Source organism: Spinacia oleracea, chromosome 2 (assembly GCF_020520425.1).
Source record: "Spinacia oleracea cultivar Varoflay chromosome 2, BTI_SOV_V1, whole genome shotgun sequence".
NCBI classification, from domain to species: Eukaryota; Viridiplantae; Streptophyta; class Magnoliopsida; order Caryophyllales; family Amaranthaceae; genus Spinacia; species Spinacia oleracea.
In genome coordinates, this window is record NC_079488.1 from 87581774 (window position 1) to 87608688 (window position 26915).

General features: G+C 33.6%; 3 protein-coding genes and 1 long non-coding RNA gene across 6 annotated transcripts in view; 2 read left to right on the forward strand and 2 right to left on the reverse strand.

Annotated features, from left to right (window-relative positions):
- The first annotated feature begins 2119 nt into the window (after positions 1 to 2119).
- Positions 2120 to 3272, forward strand: LOC130467981 (uncharacterized). Its single transcript, XR_008928188.1, has 2 exons — positions 2120 to 2425; positions 2736 to 3272. It is a non-coding gene; the product is annotated as an uncharacterized lncRNA (long non-coding RNA).
- An 11349-nt stretch (positions 3273 to 14621) lies between these two features.
- LOC130467615 (NAD(P)H-quinone oxidoreductase subunit 1, chloroplastic-like) lies at positions 14622 to 15092 on the reverse strand (the record flags this gene model as incomplete). Its single annotated transcript, XM_056836173.1, has 1 exon — positions 14622 to 15092. A coding segment is annotated over one exon (471 nt), but the record flags the coding sequence as incomplete, so codon positions are not given.
- A 4585-nt stretch (positions 15093 to 19677) lies between these two features.
- The window catches only part of LOC110797528 (small RNA-binding protein 11, chloroplastic), a 31338-nt gene continuing 24100 nt past the window's right edge, over positions 19678 to 26915 (reverse strand). Inside the window, exons 5-6 of one of the 3 annotated variants that reach the window (XR_008928189.1) lie at positions 23773 to 23885; positions 19678 to 20458 (exon numbers count right to left, since the gene is read on the reverse strand). The gene's annotated coding sequence lies outside the window, so the exon portion shown is untranslated. Of the gene's footprint in view, positions 20459 to 23772; positions 23886 to 26432; positions 26503 to 26915 lie in introns of all 3 variants that reach the window. The other 2 variants (XR_008928190.1, XR_002535859.2) reach the window with 2 other exon arrangements.
- Positions 21650 to 23190, forward strand: LOC110797527 (probable F-box protein At2g36090). The gene has a single exon (XM_022002645.2). It carries the CDS (start codon positions 21726 to 21728, stop codon positions 22806 to 22808), a length of 1083 nt encoding a protein of 360 aa, XP_021858337.2. The 5' UTR covers positions 21650 to 21725; the 3' UTR covers positions 22809 to 23190.

The following is a 26915-nucleotide window of genomic DNA, read 5'->3' on the forward strand; positions in this document are numbered from 1 at the left end:
AGCGGAAGCAGGATAAGTATGCGGCACGTTGTAGGGCTTTGGGTTACGGTTTCTTTCCTTTTTCCTTCTCTTCTTTTGGGGAATTAGAGAAAGGAGTTGTTTCGTTGCTGAAGCGGGTCCAGACGTACTCCAGGGCTCAAGACATTGGGGCACGGGCAGCTGCCCACATTTTCAGCAGGATCGGGTTCGCCATAGCTAGAGGAGTGGGGGCCCAGATTGTATCTCGGCTCCCCTCCAACTTCTTGTAGTTTACTTGATCTTTGTAGCTTGTTAAGCTTGTAACGTTTTGGTGGTTTCCCATAATAATATTAAATATAATAATAAATATTATTATTATTATTATTATTAATATAATTATTATTATTATTATTATATTTATTATTATTAGTTATATTATTATTAAGTTGAATTGAATTGAATTAAACTGAACTGAATGCTCTTGAACTGAACTGAATTGAACTGAACTGTGAAATAAGTCATGAAACTGAAATTAAGCCAAAAAAACAGGGCCTAATTAACTCAATTGATTCTCTAACCTTGAACTTCAAATTACTAACCTAACCTTGACTAAAATTTTGTTTAGTACGAAGTATATGGTCATTTGGATGAATTTTGCATCATTGTCGGAAAAAAACTCATCGGTTAACGAATTAAAGGGTTGCTGCATTGTACTTGAAGTTTAATGATCGAGCAAAGTAATAGAAATTAGAAATTAGGATATTTTTTTAATATGTACTGTCTTGTAACTTCCATGTTTTGTATTTACCACCCTATGCAATGTAATTTTACATTTATTATATTAAGGTTTCGTTCTATTTGACTTATTTTAACTGAACTTATATTGTCTGAACTTTAGGCTTTGTTTTATTCGACTTATTTTGATTTATTTCAGACAAAATAAGTTCAGATAAGTTCTTATAATATAAGTTCAGCAAAATTAAAAAAAATTCCGACATTTTCACACACAAAAAAATTTAATTCAAACAAAATAATATTTTTCAGATAAAATAAATTTAGATAAATTCACTTAAATTCAAATAAGTTCAGATAATATAAATTTAGTCAAAATAAGTTATTGTGTAAGTTTCAACTCAATTTCAACTAATATTGTCAAGCGAAGCTTAAAATCAACAGTCGACTTCTATCACCGTCACGAATTCCATGTACTTGTACTTATTTAGCCCCTACTCTAGACCCTCTTGTAACACATGCCCAATTGGAGCTCGTGCACCACGAGGTTCCAACTTCCAAGTACACCTTTCCGCCCATTTCAACAATTGTACTCCGGATTTTATTTTATTTATGTATCCATTTTTTAAAATAGGTTTTTTTTTTCTTTTTTAATCTACTTCTATTTTATTTTGTTTTTCACAATTATTTTTTACCATCTTATCTCTTTTCTCCATTATAATTACACTTTTCATTATCTATCTCTAACTTTTATTCTTTATTATCTATTAATTTATTATATTTCTTTTACTTTTTTCACATTTTTCTTACATTCACAGATCCACTCACCACTCTTTAAAACAAGAGCCTAATATAAATGAGAATTAAAAAAACGGAGAGAATAGTACAGTGACTATGGACTATGGAGCAGTACTTCCTTTGTTCTCTATTACTCCATTTGTTCCAAAATACTCGCAACCCTTGTGTTTGCGTGAATTTATACGACACAAATTCTTATTTATAATGGGTGTACAATAAATATTGTACACCGGAGTAAAAGTTAACTCAAAATGCTTAAAAGTTAAGCATATATATGTAAAAGTTATCTATTTTTCAGTGATAAATTTTTTCATTTTAGTAAAACTTATTTCTTCAAAATAACTAATAATGTATAAAATTAATCATTTAACCCTTTAAAATATTTATCTATCAAATTTTTTTTTACTAATATAAAAGTTAATGAAAACTAGGTTAAAGTTACAAAAAAGGGGTTAAAGTTATTTTGGTGTACAATAAATTTATTGTACACCTTGTGCGCGCAAGACCTTTTGTTTATACGAATGTTTGTTTATTTGTGGTAATACATGGAAATGAATAGGAATTTTTGTCATTTACCACCTAAAAAAATACCAATTTTTTTTATTAAACACCTAAAAATCTCAAAGTTTTAAATTACCACCTAAATTTTTTTTTTTTTTTTTTTATTTTCACCACATGTTAACAAATTTGTTAACATATCCGTAAAGTGGGCCCCAGTCCCAACATCAAGCTCATTAAAATTTTACAAAATACACGCAAAAAACTACTGAAGGCATACTTTCAAAAAAGAAAAACTACTGAAGGCTTTTGGTTCTTCCTGCTTCTTCCAATCCGCATGTAAATCACAAATTTGCATCACAAAACTTGAAATTGATTGAGGGATTTAATCAGATATTTAATTTCGAGCAATTTGGTGGGCGAAAGATGAAGAATTAAGGTACAATTACGTTTGAATTTCGATCGTTTGTTAAAATTTCGTAGGTATTTCATGTTGATAATTTTGACATAAATTGAACCAATATTTGTGTGTGAATGATTTGGTATACGAATTTAGTATTTTGGTTTGCTGAATTATCGATTCAATCAATCAAATAAGGCCCAATTTTTTATTTATTTTTTAAGTTAGGGTTCATATGAAATCCAAATTGGGGATTTGTTGAATGCTTAATGTATTTACAAATTGAGGTTGGGGAATGTTGATTCGTATTATTAAACTAATAAAAATCTTTATTTGATGTCAATTGTAGGATCGCTCGTGTCTACATTGAATTTTTCACCTTCAAAAGAGAAATAACTGTGGCTGCGATCCAATCACAAAAACGGGGATGCAAAGCTTTGATCATTAACAATCTTTTGCTGGACAAGAAGCAGATGAAGAGGGAAATTGATGGTTTGAATGGGCAAATGAGGTATCTGATGAATTAAATCGATAGTTTGAAGGTGAAAAAAAAGGCTTTAATTAAGTTCTGACAGGAAGAAGATGAACATGGAAGCAGTAAAGAGAAAGGTTGAATGTGTGGGAAGCAGTAAAGAAGAAGCATAGCAGTGAAGAAGTGAAATAACGTACGTGAGTTAGGGCAGAATTTGGAGGGAAGTTTAATTGGTGGGCCCAACTTCACGGAACTGTTAACAAGTCTATGAACAGGTGGTAAAAAAATAAATTAGGTGGTTATTTAAAACTTTGAGAATTTTAGGTGGTTAATTAAAAATTTGGTATTTTTTTAGGTGGTAAATGACAAAAAATCCATATGAATAAATTAATTTGTAAGTGGGATTGATGGTGATATTTTAATTGTTTATGTGAGAGAAATAATAAACTATTTGTGCAAGTGGGGTACAAAGGTGAGAGACACATTACGAATTGGGGTCTCATTTCAAAAGTGGAAACGTTGCAACTATTCATAAACGATTGAAGAGACAAGTGTTACAAGTATTCGAAACAGAAGAAGTACTCTGTAGTTGCAACGTTTTGACATTTGCTCTATTCATATGTTCTCCGTTGATGATTTTGATGAAGTTAAAACATAATCGTGTGATATATTGTTAGATTTATCTCGATTTATATTAACAACATGAATTTTTATTATTTTTACTTAAATGTAATTGGAGATAATAATGATCAATAATATATATTGGCAAACGTGAGTTAAAATGTTGCAACTAAAAGAGACACTTTAATCTTAATGTTGGGACTACTTGAATTTGTATCTTTCATTTTTGTTTGAAGTCATCAATGGAAAAAGAATTCATATCTCCTCGACTCCTCAAATGCACAACAATGACTATTCCTTAGCTAGATAGATGTATACTTTTATGGTCCTCCTCACAAGTCAGTAGTAGGCAATGGGTGAGTTATTTATTCTCTTAAGACCATGTGCGTGCTTGACTTTCGGTCAAATAAAAAATAATTTATCTCTCATCCTTCTCCTTCTTACACCTCATTTTCCACTAACTTGACATACCTCTTATTTAAATCTCTCATTTTCTTCTACAATCTTGACTCAAGGTCATTAATTTCTCATACCTACTTTTTTACTTTTACATATAACCCACTTCAAATTCATCTTCCAACACAAATTATTAATTTTAACAAATTAATAAACTAATAAACAAACAAAATAACTAATATGTTAATAAGCTAAAAAAAAAAACTAATAAATATGAAATTTAATTAACACACCAAGCGAGATACTCCCTCCGTCCCGGAATACTCGACCCGGTTTGACCGGCACAGAGTTTAAGAAAATTGAATTGACTTATTTAATTTAATAGGTAGTAGTTGATAGTGGAGTATTATTTTAATGTAGTTAGTGGGAGGTGGGTTAAGAGGTGGGGTTGGGGGAGAGTAGGGGTTGAATTTTTAATTATTTTTTGTATGGAGTAGGGGGTAGGTGGGTTAATAGGGGTGGAGTGAGAAATAATATAATATTGTGAGAGTATTTCCATTTTTAGAAACATGTCAAGTATTAAGGGACGGCCCGATAAGGAAAACATGTCAAGTATTCCGGGACGGATGGAGTATATAGCATGCATGTTGGCAGCAACACAAAGGGAGATATCTCAAAAGAAATACATGCAAATTGCGCTGATATGTTAGCCCCACACGGCAATTTATTCACTTGACCTAGGGTCACATATCCGACCCGGATCAAGTTAATAAAATTTTGACCCTTGTACACTGTCAATATTGTAGTCATTTTGTCCTGTCAATTATCACTTGACCCAAGCCTCATGGCAAGGTTGTACGTGCTCTAAATGGATTGTGCGAGGAGGAAGTCTGTATGCCTAACGGTGTTATGTAAGACTAATTACATAACACAACAAAAAGACAAAATAGTAAAAAGATCAAAAAAATTGCTGTCAAATTTTTTAAGAAAAATAATATTTTTATGTTACTTTTTACAGAGTAGATTGATTAGTAAGTAATTAAGGGGAAAATGGAACAATGATATTTTTAAAAAGAAATTGTACTTTTTAAAAAAATGGTACTTTCTCTCTCTACTTTGTCACTTTCTCTCTCCACTTTGTCACTTTATCTCTCTACTTTTTCTCTTATCTCTCTACTTTTTTCTCCTTCTCTCTCTACTTTTTTTTTCTCATTCTCTCTCTTCTTTTTCTGTTCTGATTGTTGTTTTAATTTGTCCTTTACTCCTTGTAATTTTCTTCTTGACCTTTTTCTTCTTCTTCTTCTTCTTGTCTTTTTGCACCTGTTATGTTTTTGGCAAACATAACAGGTAGCCGCCTCGGCAATCTCATAGTGTGAGGGCTCACACAATGGTCATTAGGTTGCCCAAATTTCATATCGTCAGCCGCCTCGACAACCTCATAGTGCGAGGGCTCACACAGTGATCATTAGGTTGCCCAAATTTCATATCGTCATCATTTACTCTCTCCTTGTTTTTTCCCTCTCTCATTACAGTAGACTAAAGAAAATAGTGGCGCGCTAAAAGTTGTCCTATACTTAAAACCTCCGTATTTTTTTACATTACCACCCTTATTTAATCCTTAGTTTCTTCTCATCTCACCTTAAACTTATGCATTTTGAGCTCCAATCACTGTAAACGGTGAAGTACATACCATGATACAAGTTCAAAATTCATACGTAGTAAGTCTCTACTTTTTTTTCTCCGAATTAATTATTTCTAATAAAACCCCTAATGACATAGAATTTTGTATATTAATCTACTACCATGACATAGACTTATGCATTTTGAACTCCTGGCATGGTACAAGCACTAGAGGAAAAATCTTCATGTGCTTCCCATCAAGTGCGGCTCATTTAGTAAATTGGCAGCACTTGAGATCACTAAAAAAAAAATACAATTTCACAAGTGCGGGCTCATTTTAGAAAATTGGCAGCACTTGAGTTCAAGTGCGGGGTCATGTACAAATGAGCAGCACAAAAGATTTCCTGAAAGCTAAGGTTTCATTTTGTTTCGTTTCCCGCTTTCCTCCTTCCTCCTTCCCCTTCTCGTTCTCTGTTGTTGTTCACCCACCGCCGAACACATGCACCCAACGACTTGTCGCGCCACCGCTGGTGTCCCCCCACCGACGAACTCTTCCTCTTCCAGCCGCGTCGACGCTGTTGTTCCCCCACCGCCAAATTCAGATTTCATTTTCCCTAGTTAAACCCTAAATCCCCAAATTTGTTGTTCTTCAATCTGAAAAAATGGAAGCAGCTAAACCAGTGTGTGGAAAAGAGGCATTGGATCTTCTCAATTGCGTGGTTGATTCTTATTACGATCAGGAGAAATGCCTTCATCTTTTGCAAACTCTTCGGCAATGTGTCCTTTCCAAGGTTCTCTCTTTCTCTCTTTTGTTTTCTATTTCAGAAAATCTCAAATTTTAATTGTTCATTTGTTGAATTTAATTTTTTTTTTCAAGTAATTTTCTGCTAAAACGTGATTATTTTTGCATCATAAGATTTATGTGGTGATATTGACTAAGTTAGAACTACAATTGTGGTATCCAATTTTTGTTTCCAGCCTAAAATTTATGAAATTCAGACGTGTTTGTATATTCTGATGTGGTTTTGTACATATATGAATGCCACTCACAAAGACATGTCTCCAAAGAACAAGTACCTGTTGCCTAGGGCTAAGATGTTGAATGGTGATCTTGCTAGGATTATCAATTATGATGAGATTCAGTTTGTGGTTAGGCCTATTAAGAAGGACTATGTTAGCGCTCCATTGAAGAAGGACCCATTGAAGAATTTGAATGTGATGTTGAAGTTGAACCCATATGCTAAAACCGCTAAGAGGATGGCTATGTTGGCTGAGAAGGAGAGGGTTGCTTCCAAGGAGAGCAAGATCCAGAAGAAAAGGAAGGTTCTGTCAAAGGTATATTTCTCTATTCACCTCTTTAATTTTTGTCAATGTTATTTAGAATGAACTATATTTGATAAAGGTACTTGTTTGTGTTATTACTTATTTGTTATGATAGTATGTGATGCTTTCTTGATGATATTCTTACTGTAGGAAATTCAATGAGTTTTATTTCAATTTGTGATGAAATTGCTAGATGTTTCAATGAAATTGTTACATGTTTTAATGAACTAGAGGCGTTTACTTTTTTTTTTTTTCAAACCCTAAATTCCACATGGGATAAACTGGACAAATGGACTATTTGATGTTGAATTGTAACAAGTTTAAACATGGAAGGCAGCAAAACTGATTCACCTACATTATAATTCCTAAAAAAAAGCTCTGAAATCACAATATAAAGGTTTTGTTCCTTATTGAAGTATCAAGCTCACATTAACCAGCCAGGGAAAGGCTCATGTGAGCTAAGTCGATTTACAGCTTCATGAAAAGCCATGTAATGTGCCAAGCAATACATGCTCACAGTTTCATTGTTGATGATAGTCTTGCTGTAGATATTTCAACGAGTTTTATTTCAATTTGTAATGGAAATGGTTAGATATTTCAATGAATTAGAGGCGTGTACTCTAAACTTTAATGCTTGCTATTCCCTTGGTTAACACTTGTAAACTCTGTGTATGATAGTTGCCTCCTATATTTTCCGGTGTGATGAGTTTGTTTGTGGTGAATTGTGCTAATGTGGAAGTATTTCCGGTTTGTTTTTGTATATTTGTCAATGGTTGAACTCAATTCTTTTATTTTTATGGAACTCGTTGTTGAGAAAAAAGTACCACTTTCTTAACTCAATGTGTTCCCAAATCCAATCCTGATAAGTGATAATCAGTGATCCTCAGAAATAGGGCATCAGTCTGTACTTTAAAGTCCAAACCTTCTACTGTAAGGTGATTATCCATCTCCTCTGAGAACGGTTCTTATAGGAGTGGAAAAGTCACTCTCTAACTCTATACTTTTTCAACACCTTTTAACATCAAGCATCAACTACCTTGAAGAACATTTTATAATTAATGTCACATCCATGGGCCAATCAGACTTCATCTTCTGTCTCATACTTATTCTCTCCTTCGTGACCAAGAGTAAATTCTTCAGTTTCACCGTTTTCCTCAAAAGCTTTTCATCCACATTCCACCAAAGCCTCACTCTTCAGAAGCCTTATCAAACGACCCGTAAATTGCATCAAGCTTGTGGAAAGCACCCTTGGTCCAGATTACAAACCTACCCAAATGACCTCCGGGAGCAAGCTTCAACAAGTTGAGCCTATCAACATGGCAGATTTCGACACCGGGAAGGTTCCTGAATGCCTTCACAAGCTTAGCACCCTCAGTCGCGTAGACGATTGTTCCATAAGTTAACATTTACTTTTAAAAACCCATGCTGGGAAAACTTTGAGCTTCTTGGTTTAAAAGTTGATCTTTATTTCTTAGAGTATCTTATTAGATGGATGGAGCTTTGTAACTTTCAAGTTTTTTTTCCCCGTAACTACAATGTTTGGTAGCTAGTACAAAAAAGTTCAGTTCGCAATTGTTGTTCTGATCTAGTGAATTGAGTTTGTGAAATGAAAGATCAGATCCGAAGCATCAGATCAGAAGCATGCTTGTGAACTGATCTGCTTCGGATCTGATCTTTCATTTCACAAACTCTGTTACTGCTTCTGATCTGTTCTTTCATTTCTGTTGCGAGAAGATCAAAACACTCACAACTGATATGCTGCTTCTTGTGCTGAACTATAGACTATTACATACTGATAATTTCTTGTACTGATCTGCTGTACTGATCAGTTCACCAGATCAAAACAGCAGTTGTGAACTGATCTGCTGTGAACTGATGCTGCAGATTTGTTGTGAACTGATGTTGCAGATTTGTTGCGTGCTGATCAGAAGCAGCAGCAGATCAGAACATCAGTTGTGAAACTGATCTGCTGCTGCTTCTAATCTGATGTTGCAGATCTGTTGCGAGCAGATCAGAAGCAGCAGCAATTAGATCAGAAGTTGTGAATCTGATCTGCTACTTCCAATCTGTTGTTCGAGCCAAAAGTTGTTGCTCACTCTACTAATATCTTTCTCGTTATTTAATTTAGTTATTTAATTTGTTCAACATATCAATTTTTAATTTATATGCAAACATGATATTGCAACTAAAAGCTCTTATTGCGGAGGTGTAGTGTGTTGAAGAAATCAAATGGAAGTAGATCAAGACCCCCCTATGGAATCAGTGAAGGTAAATGATTTCAATTATTATACATTTTCATTAGTTGTTTATTAGCTCAAAAACTTACTTTTGTCTTACATGCATTTATTTGTGTGATTCCAAGTGTGCACAACAAACAGGAAATACGGAGTGCGGCTACTACGTGATGAAGTACATGTACGATATAGTTAAAAGTTGTACGGATGTCAAGGATCTCGAAGAGGTACGATCCTTAAATAAGCCATTTTAGCCAATATTTGAAATATAATTAACTAACGAGCCTTAAATGTGCGTAGGTTAACTAATATGTGCATAAATTGACCTAAATGGGTGATAATGAGTCTTTGAAACATAAAAATAAGTGTATTGAACATGAAAAAGCTTTAAAATACTTTTTTTAGTTCATTAGTTGAAAGTTGGGGCCGAAATTAGCCATTTTAGTCAAAATGTGACCGATAATGAACTAACGAGGCTTAAATGTGCATAACTTCACCAAAATGGGTGAGAATGAGTCTTTGAAACATAAAACTAAGTGTATCAAACATGGAAAGACTTTAAAATACTCATTTAAGTTCATTAGTTGAAAGTTGGGACCGAAATAAGCCATTTTAGTCAAAATGTGACCGATAATGATCAAACGAGTCTTAAATGTGCATAACTTCACAAAAATGGGTGAGAATGAGTCTTTGAAACTTTAAAATAAGTGTATCAAACATGTAAAGACTTTAAAATACTTATTTAAGTTCATTAGTTGAAAGTTGGGACCGAAATTAGCCATTTTAGTCAAAATGTGACCAATAATGAACTAACGAGGCTTAAATGTGCATAACTTCACCAAAATGGGTGAGAATTAGTCTTTGAAACATAAAACTAAGTGTATTAAACATTAAAAGACTTTAAAATACTCATTTAAGTTCATTAGTTGAAAGTTGGAACCAAAATTAGCCATTTTAGTCAAAACGTGACCGATAATGAACTAACGAGGCTTAAATGTGCATAACTTCACCAAAATGGGTGAGAATGAGTCTTTTAAACATTAAACTAAGTGTATCAAACATGGAAATACTTTAAAATACTCATTTAAGTTCATTAGTTGAAAGTTGGAACCGAAATTAGCCATTTTAGTCAAAATGTGTCCGATAATGATCAAACGAGTCTTAAATGTGCGTAACTTCACCAAAATGGGTGAGAATGAGTCTTTGAAACATAAAAAAATGAATAGAGCATGGAAAAACTTTAAAATACTTATTTTAGTTCATTGGGTTAAAGTTGGGCCGAAATTAGCCATTTTAGTCAAAATGTCACCGATAATGAACTAACGAGGCTTTAATGTGTATAACTTCACCAAAATGGGTGAGAATGAGTCTTTGAAACATAAAACTAAGTGTATAAAACATGGAAAGACTTTAAAATACTCATTTAAGTTCATTAGTTGATAGTTGGGACCGAAATAAGCCATTTTAGTCAAAATATGACCGATAATGATCAAACGAGTCTTAAATGTGCATAACTTCACCAAAATGGGTGAGAATGAGTCTTTGAAACACAAAAATAAGTGTATCAAACATGTAAATACTTTAAACTACTTATTTAAGTTCATTAATTGAAAGTTGGGACCGAAATTAGCCATTTTAGTCAAAATGTGACCGATAATGAACTAACGAGGCTTAAATGTGCATAACTTTACCAAAATGGGTGTGAATGAGTCTTTGAAACATAAAACTAAGTGTATTAAACATGTAAAGAATTTAAAATACTCATTTAAGTTCATTAGTTGAAAGTTGGAACCGAAATTAGCCATTTTAGTCAAAACGTGACCGACAATGAACTAACGAGGCTTAAATGTGCATAACTTCACCAAAATGGTGAGAATCAGTCTTTGAAACATAAAACTAAGTGTATTAAACATGAAAAGACTTTAAAATACTCATTTAAGTTCATTAGTTGAAAGTTGGGACCGAAATTAGCCATTTTAGTAAAAATGTGTCCGATAATGATCAAACGAGTCTTAAATGTGCATAACTTAACAAAAATGGGTGAGAATGAGTCTTTGAAACTTAAAAATAAGTGTATTGAATATGGAAAAGATTTAAAATACTTATTTTAGTTCATTAGTTGAAAGTTAGGGCCGAAATTAGCCATTTTAGTCAAAATGTGACCGATAATGAACTAACGAGGCTTAAATGTGCATAACTTCACCAAAATGGGTGAAAATGAGTCTTTTAAACATTAAAATAAGTGTATCAAACATCAAAATACTTTAAAATACTCATTTAAGTTCATTAGTTGAAAGTTGGAACCGAAATTAGCCATTTTAGTCAAAATGTGTCCGATAATGATCAAACGAGTCTTAAATGTGCGTAACTTCACCAAAATGGGTGAGAATGAGTCTTTGAAACATAAAAAAATGTATAGAGCATGGAAAAACTTTAAAATACTTATTTTAGTTCATTAGGTTAAAGTTGGGCCGAAATTAGCCATTTTAGTCAAAATGTCACCGATAATGAACTAACGAGGCTTTAATGTGTATAACTTCACCAAAATGGGTGAGAATGAGTCTTTGAAACATAAAACTAAGTGTATAAAACATGGAAAGACTTTAAAATACTCATTTAAGTTCATTAGTTGATAGTTGGGACCGAAATAAGCCATTTTAGTCAAAATATGACCGATAATGATCAAACGAGTCTTAAATGTGCATAACTTCACCAAAATGGGTGAGAATGAGTCTTTGAAACACAAAAATAAGTGTATCAAACATGTAAATACTTTAAACTACTTATTTAAGTTCATTAATTGAAAGTTGGGACCGAAATTAGCCATTTTAGTCAAAATGTGACCGATAATGAACTAACGAGGCTTAAATGTGCATAACTTTACCAAAATGGGTGTGAATGAGTCTTTGAAACATAAAACTAAGTGTATTAAACATGTAAAGAATTTAAAATACTCATTTAAGTTCATTAGTTGAAAGTTGGAACCGAAATTAGCCATTTTAGTCAAAACGTGACCGACAATGAACTAACGAGGCTTAAATGTGCATAACTTCACCAAAATGGTGAGAATCAGTCTTTGAAACATAAAACTAAGTGTATTAAACATGGAAAGTCTTTAAAATACTCATTTAACTTCATTAGTTGAAAGTTGGGAACGAAATTAGCCATTTTAGTCAAAATGTGTCCGATAATGATCAAATGTGTCTTAAATGTGCATAACTTCACCACAATGGGTGAGAATGAGCCTTTGAAACATAAAACCAAGTGTATTAAACATGGAAAGACTTTAATATACTCGTTTAAGTTCATTAGTTGAAAGTTGGGACCGAAATTAGCCATTTTAGTCAAAATGTTTCCGATAATGATCAAACGAGTCTTAAATTTGCATAACTTCACCAAAATGGGTGAGAATTAGTATTTGAAACATAAAAATAAGTTTATCAAACATGGAAAGACTTTAAAATACTCATTTAAGTTCATTAGTTGAAAGTTGGGACCGAAATTAGCCACTTTAGTCAAAATGTGGCCGATAATGAACTAACGAGGCTTAAATGTGCATAACTTCACCTAAATGGGTGAGAATGAGTCTTTGAAACATAAAATAAGTGTATTAAACATGGAAATACTTAAAAATACTCATTTAAGTTCATTAATTGAAAGTTGGGACCGAAATTAGCCATTTTAGTCAAAATGTGACCGATAATGAACTAACGAGGCTTAAATGTGCATAACTTCACCAAAATGGGTGAGAATGAGTCTTTGAAACATAAAACTAAGTGTATTAAACATGGAAGGACTTTAAAATACTCATTTAAGTTCATTAGATCAATGTTGTGAATGAAATTGACCAATTTTATTATTATACGGTTCATTATTTCTTTGTTATGAACCAATTAAGTCTTAATTTATTGTATGATTCAATATTTATAATATAACTAAAGTGTATATGTATTTTTTGATGGTCGATCTTTTTAAGGTATTCAGTAACCCGAGGGAGCGGCCTTTCACCTTTGAGAAGATAGATGAAGTTCGAGAAATGTTAGCAATCTTCATTATCAGTGATTGTCTTTGATATTTTCTTGTACTGAATCTTAAATTATGGATGCTAGTTTTTCATATGATTTTAATGTAATCGACTTTTATATTTACAATTATATACTATTTAATTTAATTATCTATATAATTGGATACTTTTTATGTGACATATGGAGGTTAATCAGTGGCGTGGTCCAATTGTAATATGTAGCAGGGAAATCGGTTATACAACAAAACTAGATCAAGTGCGGCTCATTTATAGGCCAAGTGCTGCTCATTTATATATCAAGTGCGGCTCATTTTTATGCTTATTGTGCTGCCCAGTTCTGTGTCAAGTGCGGGCTCATTTTCAAAATTGGCAGCACCAAATATGTCAAGTGCGGGCTCATTTTCAAAATTGGCAGCACCAAATATGTCAAGTGCGGGCTCATATTCTAAAATTGGCAGCACAAAATATGTCAAGTGCGGGCTCATTTTCCAAATTGGCAGCACTTGAAACATCAAGTGCTGCCAATATTTTGGCAGCACTTGAGAAACATCAAGTGCGGGCAGGCCATGTGCTGCACATGTAAAAGCCCGCACTAAACCCCTTAAAATGAGCCCGCACTTGAGGTTTTTTCCTCTAGTGAAGTTCAAAATGCATTAGTCTATACCATGGTGCAAAATCAAATGCAAAATTCACTATTTTACTTCAGATTACTAATTCAACAACAAATCAAATCCCTTAATGACACAGATTTTTGCATATTAAGCTCACACCATTGCGTAGACTAAGGCACCATTATTTTGAGCTGAATTGAACTGACTTAACTGAAGTGAATTGATTTTAATAATAATGAACTTAAATAAATAATAAATAATAATCCGCAATAATAACTAATAAATAATACTTCATCTGTTATTTTTACTCGCAACGTTGGTCACTTTCCGGCATATCAATGCACAACTTTGATCATAAATATTTTATTTGTTGAGTGTCTGAGACTAGAGGAAGTAGATGTGGATAATGATACTAACATGATGTTAAATTTTTTTGATTATACATGTTGAGACAAAACTAACAAGATCTACCATGACTATGTTATATCTTTCATATAAATAACCAACAACAGTCAAAGTAGAATATGTGAATGGTGTAAAAAGTTCAAATGTATCGACTAAAACGAACAGAGGAAGTAAATAATACGGAGTAAAAATAATAATAAAAAAATAAAAAAGTAATTGTAACGTAAATAATTGAAAAATAGAATAATAATGAAATAAATATTAATAATAATAATAATAATAATAATAACAACAATAATTAACAAGTAAATAAATAAAAAATAATAATAGTAGGTTGAATTGAATTTTACTGAATGTTACAAAACTAAACTGAAATGAACATTTTCCTGAATTTTTTTTTAAAAAAAAACAGGGTCTTGTACATTTTGATCTCCTTCCTTGGCATGAGATTAAAATGCAGAAATATATACCATGGTACAAGCTCAAAATTCACAAGTCTCCATTTTTTTTCCAATTCAAGATTTAATTTCTATCCAAGATTTAATAATTGGTCCATTCTCAGTCTAGGTAAAGTCCATCTTGTTGTGATAGGAATGAACAAGAACAAAAAAGTTTTAGCTAATGTAATGAAAATACCAATTGTTGTTCCAAAGACTCCATCTATTTTATTTATTTCAAAAAACTCCGAGAGGAATATGTATGGAATAGAAAGATTCCAACCACCCAAGTAAAGAACGGTTACAAATAATGAAGAGATTAGTAGATTTAAATAAGACGCAACATAAAATAAACCAAATTTAATACCGGAATATTCGGTTTGATAACCTGCTACTAATTCTTCTTCTGCTTCTGGTAAATCAAAAGGCAATCTCTCGCATTCTGCTAGAGAAGAAATTATAAAAACAATAAATCCTATAGGTTGCCGCCACAAATTCCATCCCCCAAAACCATATTTTGATTGCGCCTCAACTATATCAACTGTACTTGAACTATTAGATAATTATAGTCGATGATAAGATCACCCTTGTCATCGCTATTACAGAACCGTACATGAGATTTTCACCTCATACGGCTCCTCAAGAGCCATAAATAAATCTAAAGGATTGATTCGATATTTATTAATCTTGATATGTTTGTAAAATAAATAAAGTGAAAATCAATCAAAAACCCTGAATTAGACCAATCAAATTCTGTCTGCTATACTAATAAAAAATTGCTTCGGAATTGATCACATCCTTTACTTTCATTTTGAATTTTTTTGTCCAATTCAACAACAAATGAACCCATTAATGACATATACCTTTTATATTAAGCTCCTACCATTGCATAGACTTATGTAGCCACAGTATAAGCTTAAAACGCATAAGTCTCTGAAAAAATTGATGGGAATAAGTCAATGTTTGGATCCTTAATTAAAAAAAGTCATATTTGAATAAGTCTAACTTTAACATCCATCAGTTTTAGACAAGTCAAGTGACCGGTAACCGGTTCCGCATGTAAGCGCCTAACCTTTTTTTGTATTTTGTATATTTTTAAGCTTACTCTTGTAAGTTATTCATTTATTTGTTAAGCTGATTTAAAAAATAAAAAATAAGTTGTTTTTTTTTAAGTGAAGTTGTGTTCGCAGATGATGAATGTTGGGGTTAGTGGGAACGAACAAATATCTAAAGAAAATAATAAAATTAATTTAGTGTACAAGATAGTCGCACGGAGAAAATTAATTAGAATTGATATACGAATCATCAAGACGAGGCCCAAACCATGAACTGGAAGCACGGGCCACGACCCGCGTGAATCGCAGCCCATGGCCATTGCATCGTCGCATGGGCTGGACAAAGGTCATGCGCGAGCAACAACAGCGCAACAAGCAACGAGTAATGCTCGTGCGCGCTTGTAAGCTACTAGGCAGCAACAACAACGTAGGCGCGTGCGCGCTTGTAAGAAAGCAACAATGTTGGGCCACACTACACACAACTGACACAACAGTGACACAAGGCTCGTGTGCGTGTGCGTGTGCGCTAAGGCTAGCCGTGCGCTGGGCCTACGCATGCGCGCATAGGGCTTGCGCGTGTGGGCTTTCTTGAGCGACAAGCAAAGCTTGGGCGGCAAGCAAGCGTGTCCTATTGTGCCTAGGTTTTCGTATATGGTTAGAATTCTAATTCTATTATGGAATCCTAATTCTAGTTCTATTACTGCATTATAATTCTGGTTATGGTAAACCCTAACCCGACTTGGATACCGACTCTACCAATCCAACACTATAAATATGACCCTAGGGTGTTCATAAATTTATGTGACATATTATTAACAATTACGTTGTTAAAATTGTGCGAACCAGAACTATACACCTACCTTGTGTTAATATTCTAAGCTAATATATACTCAAGGAGAATTCGGGCACGCTGTGGACTAACTATGGAGGGACAACACCTGAGGTCCTAAACTAGGTTCTTATTTGGTTCGAGAGCAGCTAATTATATAAGGGAAAGCACGCATCACGTATTTATGTATATTGAATTACGCTAGCTGGTTAATTGAACTTTTACATGGATCCAGACATTGGGGTTTATTCAACATGACTTTTAGATTGTTCATAACCCAAAAGTGGTATCATGAGCACCTTGTGTTAATTTAATTTAATCAAAATTAAAATGGATTGATTCTAAAAATTGTAATGAAATGAGGTGGTGATTAATTCGCAATTTTCGGTACTATTAGTTAATTTTATGTTCTCGTAGAAATTTGTACAAGATTGTAAAAAACGGTCAAAATCTTATGTAAAACATAGTAGCATGTAAATGACATTCTAAAAAAGACTTCAAGTTAGCCCCTAACAATAGGGGGTTGATTTTCTCCCTTTTTCCTGTCATGGATTTTTCCGGGAAAAAATGGTTTTGAAATGCAACTTTTATTGACTTAACCAAAGTTGTTTAAAAATGGCCAAATACACCAAGCTTTGACTAATTTATCAAGAAGCATGATTTGGAAAAGAGTTGACTTGGTTTTCTACAATCCCACCCTCAAGAGAAGCCAGCTACAAGAATCTTGTTAAATGATGCTATATGGTTTTTGAACATTTGAAAATCGAAATTCAAAAAAAAAAAGAAAAAGGATGCCCCCGTGGCTTTGAACATTGAATTTCGAAAGGAGTCGCCACCAAAAAGTTACTGACTGAGAGATAAGGCATTAGAATCGAAAACCGAATAAAGATCCAGATTCGGGAACGAGGCACTTATTTAAATTGATTTTGGCATGGAAAAACTCAATACCAGGATCGTTTTCGTATAAAAAATCGTAGCATGATTCTAATTAGGTGGATGAACATGCATATATATATTTAGAACATTGTATTCTAGAAATTGGTGATTGATTCTCTTTAATCAAATTAATGGGAACCCGAGCCGATTTGTCAAAAAATTATCTCCTTAAGTGTGATCGAATTTTGGTAGGCCTTATATTAGCATGAAAAAGGTGATGAAAGCAAGTAAGTAAGCAAGCAAAGAAAACATTACAAGAATAATGTAAAGGTGCATAAATAAAATTATACACCACCTAGAAGGACTAGGTGCCACCAAAATAAATTGTAAGGTGCAAAAATTGAAATAAACGATTAAATAAGCAAGTTAAAGAACAAATAATCTAATTGCAAGAATGATTAAAAAGTGCAAGTTTGGAGACTTAGAATTTAAAGGAAAAAATAATGTTCAAGCATAACATATTTTCCCTTGAATGCTACCTAAATTTGTATAAATCTAACTTAAAAGTGAGGTTGCTCACTAAAAAGTATCACCGGTTTTGTACTCGAACTTGAAAATTGAATTTGAAATTAGAACTTGAAATTATGAGGGTCAGGGTTTTAAAGAAGAGTTAATTCAAGCATGAAAAAATCTAACTTTAATATGCTCCAAATGTTGAAAATGTTCTAGTTTAAAGAGATTGCTCTTCTTTAAACATCTTTGAATTTGAAGGTTTGAACATGAAACTTTGTGTTCATGAGTTCTAATTTGAAGATGGGTTTGCACATCTTCAAACATCCAAGAACATTTGAAAAATTGTATGTGATTGTTGTAAAGAGAATTTTCAAGAGTGAAATTTCACTTACTAATCATATTTTTAAAAGTGTTTTGTAAAATCAAAACTTGAAATTGAAAAAAGAGTATCGAAGATCATTTGAAGGGAATTTCAAGAGTGAAATACTTCCAAAATTACTCTTTTTATGTCATGTTGCTAGTTCTGCAAGTTATGAAAATACATGAACATCATTGGAATTTTGCAAAATATTAAGAACTTAATGCAAAGAAAGGTAGAATATTAGAATTAAGATTAGAGTCTAGGAAGCTAACCTAGGTCTTCTAGGTTGAAACTTCCTTTCTTGAGCTCCCATTGCTTGATACTTGAAATTTAAATTAGTGCTTGAAGTTGAGATTAATACTTAAATTTTTGGAATTTGTATGAGTGAAGAATTTAGAATTTGTATGAGTGAAGAATTTGGAAAATTATAAAATGTGAGAGTATTTTGGCAGAGGTTTGCTGCTAATTTCTCATTGATTTACTCATCCATTTTGGCCGGAAGATGGGAGTATTTATAGAATATTTGACGACGGGACAAGGCACAGGCCTTGCGCCTGGCGCAAGTAGTTGTGACAAGGGCACCCCCTTGCGCTGGGCGCAAGCCCTACACGATTCCCGACAATTAAAGCCATGATGACTAAGTGGATTTCTTTAAATGCATTGTACTCTTGTCTTTTCTGGTGATCAAGATTGGAGACAATCCGTCTCTGAAAGCGACACTTTTTCGGTAATGTGCTTTTCGGAATTAGCTTTCGGGCTTTCCGTTTTGCTCGATTTTGTGGGTCGGCGCCTGAAAAGGCTTTGCCTTATATGATTTAGACTGTAAGTGTGCATCGGAGATTGGTCGCGGCACTCTTCACGAGATTGTACTCGGATTTTGCAATTGTATTTGGATTTGGATTTTGTACCGAAGTCCGGGATTGGAACGAACACGAGAATTGGATTTTTTGAGGATTGAATTGTATTTTGGATTTTTGGAAGTTGGAATCGGAATAAGCTCATTGCATCTTTCAATTGGTGCTTCCGCTAGGAGTTGCTCCAGTTTGAAGTTAGATCGGTGGTATCGCCATCGGCTGTAAGGAGAGACACGAAATAGGTGTCTACACTAACCGACATAGCCAAATTTTGACCAGACCTATGTTACTTGGGGGTTTTCTGTATTCTGGAAGAACAAAAAAATTAATGATGTTATATTTAATAATTATGGATGTTGTTTGTAAAATATAATTATACTGCATGTTTTTAATGATTTTAGGTATTAATTTCTTTAATAATGCAACCTAATTCGTAATCTTGACTTAATTTGTTGAAAAAAAAATGAAGAAATTAGATTTGATTCGAATTTTCATAATCAATAATTTAATCAGAGCCTATGTTTAAAAAGCACCTAGGAATTCTTAACTACCCTAACTAAAGGATAGGTTGAAACAATGCTTAAATTTTAAATTTTAAATTTTATGAACCTTACCCCCAAATTAAAATTATAATTCATAATTACAAATTTTTCCCCAAGATTCATGAAATTAATATGATTTATAAATTTGCCTTGAATTTTAATTGAACATAAAGTTTTTCAACTTTGTAAAATTCGATAGATCATAATCCTGTGCGCGTACAGGTGTGTTGTAATGCGGACAATCATATTCTATCTTTTTATCGATGCAACCACATATTAAGCTGTCTCGGAATGCGAATGCGACTAAATATGTGTCCAGTCTATTTTAGGAAACTTTCTATTTGTGGAATTTTACTATATTTAACATGTTCTGCTCCGGATGGTCTCTTCAGTCAGCCGAGGGTCGTTCTTCAGCTAATTAGAGTGCATTGCCGACAAGTGGGTTATAGTTTTATCATCGAACACACCGCTTCGGGCCTAGTGACAAATGTAGGCGTCTACACTTACCTTTTCATTTATTCCGTCTCCTTCTCCATCCCACAGAGTCTTCAAATTCGAAAAAAATGAGAAATGAGTGAAGAAACAGTGCCAAGATGCAAAGAAACAAGTTGTTCATGAAACCAGCGTTCACTGCATGCAAGATTTCGTCGCTGCCCACTTCTCCTACGCCTTGTCAATCAAAAACGTTGGCACCGCCCTTAACGACTTCGCCCAGGGGTTGTCAATCCGCTTTATTTTCCCGCCCCAATTTGGCCCACCTTTGCTGGGGTGGGACTCGCAATGGAAGCAATCTCATGCTCCATCACCGCCGTCGACCAAGACCTTTTCTTGGTTCTCTTTTGCTCATGTCATCTACACCACCATAGCGACCCAAAAATAGCCTCATTTGCTTCTCTCTCCTACACATTCAATTTGTTTGAGTTAGAGATTTGTAATTTGAATTGCTTTCAATAATCTGGGTTTTCAATGATTTGAATTTGTAATTTTTTTCTTTCATCTTGCCCCAATTTGATTTGTTTGGGGTTTGCAACAACCTGGGTTTGCGAGGTCAGGTTAGAGTTTCAGATACTTGGCGAAATTGGGTGATGATGATGAAAGATTAAAACCAGTAGTAGAAGAGGAATTAGAAATTGGAGGAGACTTCTGTTTGCGCCATTTTTTTTTTACTGAAAATTGAGCTTGGAAAATTCAACAATTAATGGTTGAAAATATAGGGTTTATTGAATCAATTATGAGAAATCATACTAACTATTTTGAATCTGATGAAAAAATCGAGAATAAGCTGGGTTTACAAGAGTAGGTTGAATGGTTCCTCTATAATAAAGAAAAGAAAAGGAAAAAAGTAAAAAAATAAAAAAATAAAAAAATTAATGTTAACGAAAATGTTAACGGCACTGACGAAAAATGACCATTAATACTTTGTGCATTTTTACAAAATCTTAGGAGTATTCGGTGCATTTTGTTAAATTTTAAGGGCATTTTATAAAAAAACCATTATTTATATAGGTTGAGCCGATGATAAAAAATAAAAGAAAAAACAATTAAGACAAATTCCGCGGTAGATGGAAGAGTTTGAGTTATATATGTTCATAAATCTTGAGCCCTAAACAGAGATCAATCTTCGGATCCACAAATCTTTCCCAAATCACAATAATATCATTATTACGTGATGATTCCTCATGCATTGAAATTCCAAGAGTTCTGAAAACTATAAAATAGATCCAACATGATTTTCTTTTCCCATTATAAAATCTACGGACTAATAACGAATCTTGAATCATTTTTTATTTGTTTCAAATATTTTTAATTCGAGAGTCAAACAATGTGATCATCACCTTATAATAACCATAAATATATCCCATATAGTTAAATAATTAACTTAAAAACCAATGATGTCTTGGCCTAGTGGTTAAGACTGAGGGCCTGTGTACAATAGGTCTCAGGTTCGAATCTCTCCGTCCCCATTTGTAATTTATATTGCCCTTGTAGCTCATTCGCACCAAAAAAAAAAAAATTAACTTAAAAAAAATATTAAAATAAAATAAATTACTGTAAATAAAAGAATGGGATAAAATCACACCTATTTAAGCCTCTCATTTCACAAAATTTTCATCCTAACCATTTCTCGCTCCTACCACGCAACACCAAAAAACTCACACTAATACCATGTTTTCCCCACCCTCCGCCACCATCTCCGCCTCTATAAACACCGGTAGCACCACGGAAACGATAAATACTACTTCTCCATACTCTCTCCTCCCAGCTGACATAATCCAGGCCCACATACTCCCTATCTTAGACGGGTGTACGTTAGCTTCAATGGGATGTGTCACACCCGAGCTCCGCTCTCTTTCCTCCGACGAAAAGCTTTGGTCAGACATATGCCACTCCACGTGGCCGTCTACCACAACCCCACATTTACGCCACCTCATCTCATCCTTCCCAGGTGGCGGGCCACGCAGTTTCTTTTCCCTCTCCTTCCAATTCCCACTCTTTCCCTCCATTCTCTCTTCTAATCGTCACCCTCCATCTTTATCACCATCTTGCTTACTCCCTGAGCAGCTAATATCGGCCGTTGATATCTTCTACCGTGGAAAATGCATTTTTTCCAAAGTTCAAGAGACGGAAACCGTGACCGGGTGGTTCCGGTGTTCTCCATTACGGGTTGACCTGTTAGGCCCCAAGGAGTCTGTACCCACACCAATAAGGAGACCCAGTCACGATGACACGTGTCGCGATCTATATGCTGACTTGGAGCTGAGCTGGATAGTGATTGACCCCACGGCGCAGCGAGCGGTAAACTTATCAAGCTTCCGGCCAGTGTCGGTGGAGAGGCACTGGCTGAGCGGGGAGTTGCACGTGAAGTACGCCGCCGTGATGGGAGGTGAGGTGATGTGCAGCGTGGAAGTGACGTGCGTGGGAGGCGGTCCTGGCGGCAGCCTCGTGTTACACGTGAGAGAGGCTTGTCTGAAGATGGAGGAGATCAGTGGGGGCCATTTGAATGGGAAGGATAGTTTGGTAATTTTACAGAGGTTGTTGGAGGGCAAAAGGGGGAATTTGTGTGGGAAAGGAGGAATGAAGGGGAGGGTGGAAGAAGGTAGGAGGAGATACTTGGAGTATTTGGAGAGAAAGAAAGAGAGGAAAGAGAAAATGTTGAGAAGAGAAGGTAAGTTAGATGACATGTGTGTTGGAATTGGAGTGTTACTAATTATTGGTCTTATTTATGTGATTTGTTTCTGTTCAAGATAGATTAGCCTCACACAAGCTCGTTAGATGAGGATTAGTTGTCATCGAGTTTCGACTTTTGTGTAGGTAAACACTAAACAATGTGGAGTTTAACTCGATCCCCAAGGGAAATGAGGAGTACACGGGAGACTCGGAAAGAATACATGTTGCTGGAAAATCTAGCATATTGCTCATATTTCAATTTTGGTTTTGTACAGTTTTTGCCACCCTTTATTGTTTTTGTTTCGGAGGTATCTGCCTCTGGTGGCCAAACAGATAAATATATTTACCTCTCCCTATCTTTTTATTCTTCTTGTTTGAAATTTATTTGTGAAACAAATAAAATGTCAATTTAGGGGAAAAAATAAAATGATACAAGAGCTAATGAAAATGATCAAGATACTAATCACATTTCTTATCAAAGATGATGATTTAAGGTTAGAATTATATTGTTGTATTCCACTTTAGAGTAACTTGTCATTTCAAATTAGCCCGTCATAATTGAAAATAACATGCCACATTTTCACTCCATATAATATACGATATCAACGTCCTAGAGAAAAGTCTACTTTCCCAGGTTCGTTTTAACAAATTCACAACTTTTTAAGTCAACCTTTTGACCGTCCGCTTTTATTAAGTCAATTTTTAAACACGTTAATTAATCTTGTGATAGTATTCATTTTTATTACGTTAAAAAAATTAGTGCCTTGTTTCATCAGGTTAATTGTTAACGTGTCTTATTACATGGAAGTTTTTTTTTTCTTTTTGTTCCTTTATTTAATCCTCATCAACCTCTTTCTTTCAATCTTCCCATTCTTCCTCTTCCTTGTTTTTCTTTTTTCAGTTTAACGTTGAAATAAAGCGTTATTTTCTAGTTTAATCTTCTAGTAGCACTTAAAAATTAAAAAATACCTCAAATCTGGTAATGTCAAACTCGAAAAGTGGAAGGAAGCAAAGTTCGTATGGGCCTAGGTCTTCAAGTACTAACCTGAAATTTTGCTGAATTATGCACTTCAATTACCCGGCGCCAGTTTCCTACACATGCGCCACCGTTTATTGGGTTTAATATTGTGTGTCTGGTGATTGTTGCAGAAAGAGTTCCTGGAGAAAGAGAAGGGATGAAGACTCCGTTTGGTAGGTCGTAAAACGTTTTCATTGAAAACGATTTTCCCCTTTACATTTTACGTTGTTTGGTTGGGTAAGGGATGAAAAACAATTTTTCATGACTCCCTCAAAGGTGGAAAACCTTTTCCATTTGAAAGGGAGGAAAACCACTTTTCCTTCTTACTTCCTTACCTCTCTCTTCTTTCTTCCCCTCAATCTTCACCATCTTCTCCCATTTTCCTTTAAGGTACCAAACAAAGGAAAACTAATTTGAAATTGTGTTTTCCTTTGAAAAATATTTTCCATGAAAAATCATTTTACAATGGTAACGTTTTACGCCCTACCAAATAGAGCCGAAGAGAAGTAATGAAGAGAGAAAGATGGAAGAAGCAAAAGGAGGGAGTACGTGAGTTGAACGAGAGTTGGAGGGCAAAAGTCATCTCTTTTTTGTGTTAAAATGTCAACTCAACTTTTCCCATCCAAACTTTAAAAATTGTTAAGGGCTTATCCAGTCACTAGTAAAAAAAAAACGTAATAAAAATTAATACTTCCTCCGTTTCTAAATAATTGCACCGTTTTGATTTTCACGTTTGCCAACGCATAAGTTTGACCATCCATAATTATAATTATGTATTAGTAAAAATTATAAAAAGTTGATATGTTTAAAATGTATATTAAGACAAACCTAATAATACTTTGTATAATAATTTTTAATTTTATTTATTAGTAAAAAATTGAGGTCATAGCAAGATAAGTGAATAGTGTCAAAAATCAAAATGGTGCAACTATTTAGGAACGGAGGAAGTATGTTACAAGGCTGCGTGTTTAAATATAATTAAAAAAGTCGACTTAATGAAAGCGGAAGATAAAAAGATTGACTTAATATTTATAAATTTCTCCCAAAAAAGAGTATCTACTTTGTACCTAAGTGGCTAAGTATATTGGTGGTTAAGGAGAATGGAAAGAGGAAATATGTTGTTCGACCCAAAAAAGAGTTAAACAACGGAGTTATGTTATTCTTCCTCTGTTCTTTTTTAAATGATACAATTGTTTAGGCACATTTATCAATGCACGATTTCAAACATTAATATTTTTCAATATGAAAGAGAAAAAATTATAAAAAATTGATACTAAAAAATATTTATTAAGACGAATCTAATAAAACCCCATACGACTATGTTTTTTCTTAAGTATAAATCATAAAAAAAAAAAAAAAAAAAATCAAAAGAATTTGTATGAATACTGTCAAGAACTCAATTTATATCAATATAATAAGAACGGAGGAACATAGTATTAGAAAAACCTTTGATTAATTTAAAAGGTTGTGTTTCTAGGGCTTGGGTTATTTTGCTCAAGGATGTAATCTAATCTAATATATATATATATATATATATATATATATATATATATATATAGAGAGAGAGAGAGAGAGAGAGAGAGAGAGAGAGAGAGAGAGAGAGGAGGCATATTTGCTTAATTATTATAGTGCGACATAGGATTACTAATGGTTTCGGCCAATGAAAAATAAGATTTCTAATTTATTTTTGAATTAAAAAAATCGAGTGCCACGTAGATAATTAATTAGGTGCCACATAGATATTTTAATTAATTAATTACTAATATATACAACTCCATCCAAAACCAAACACTCTAATAATTAAAAATAAATCTAAAATAAAATTCAATCCAAAATCAAACACTAATCTAAAATAAATTTCAATCCAAAATCAAACACTAATTTAAAATAAAATTCAATCCAAAATGAAACAATAATCCAATATTAGAGCGCCGCGAGGAAACCTAATGGTTTTGGCGAATGAAAATAAGATTTCAAAATTATTTATGAATTAAAAAAGTCGAGTGTCACGTAGATAAATTATTAGGTTACACATAGATATTTTACAACTCCATCCAAAATCAACCACTCTAACAATTAAAAAAAATATCTAAAATTAAATTCAATTCAACATCAAACACTTATCTAATCTAATATATAAATACATCAGTTGGTATATATGATAGTTTTATTTTAACTTAACAATTAATAAGTAAATAAAAGAAAAGCCAAACTTTTTTTTGGTATTGAATATAGAAATCAATTATATCATACATCCAGGGCCGGCTAAGACCCTGTGCATCCTGGTCCTCAGCACAGGGCCTCCGCCATTTTAAGGGCCCAATTCTGTTGCAGCCCAAAATTCATTTTTTTTTCTACAATGTCCCGTGACTTCTCCTTCTCCTCTGCATTACTGCTGTTCCAACTTCCATTACTCATTTACTCTTTTATGGAAAGAACCACCTTAGCTATGGTAATTGGATCACATTAATTTCGGTAATTAAGACCCATTAATTAATTAATTATCTAACTCTTCACTCTCCTCTCATACTCCAAATACATATCTGTCTCGTAATTAAGCCATAGATTGGCTGCCTCCAATTCCAATTCATCAATGGTTCTCTCTTAATTTCTCTATTCATCATCTTTATTCTTTACATTTTTTGTGATTTTTTATTTAAAAATAAGAAGAAACAAAAAAAACTTACCTTGTTTGAGAAATTATTATGCGTCATTCACTCAATCCTATTGCTGATTCGGCATTGTTGAGGATGGAACCTGTTGAGTAATATAGTGTTTTGATGATTATGAACAAATGATGATTATCTAACTAATGTGTGTATTGTTTAGATGTGCATGAACAAGTAATGACGGTTAATACAGATCATTTAGTTGGAAGATTATGAAGATATATACAAGAAGAAGTGAAGTTCCTGAAAGGAACTCAAGAAGTGAAGGGAACTTCAGAAGAGAAGTCTAATTATATAAGTATACCATTAGACTTAGAGTTTGTGTCCTTAACTACTGCATACTTGTTTATTAGTTTAGTTTTCCTCATCTTGCTTGTATTGGTTGTCATCACTGACTTTATGGTTTTGATGACAACTAGCAAACGACTAACCTATGTTTGAGTTCCAATATGTATACGAAACAAATATAGGTTTGATGAAGAAACAAACATGAAGAGTTCA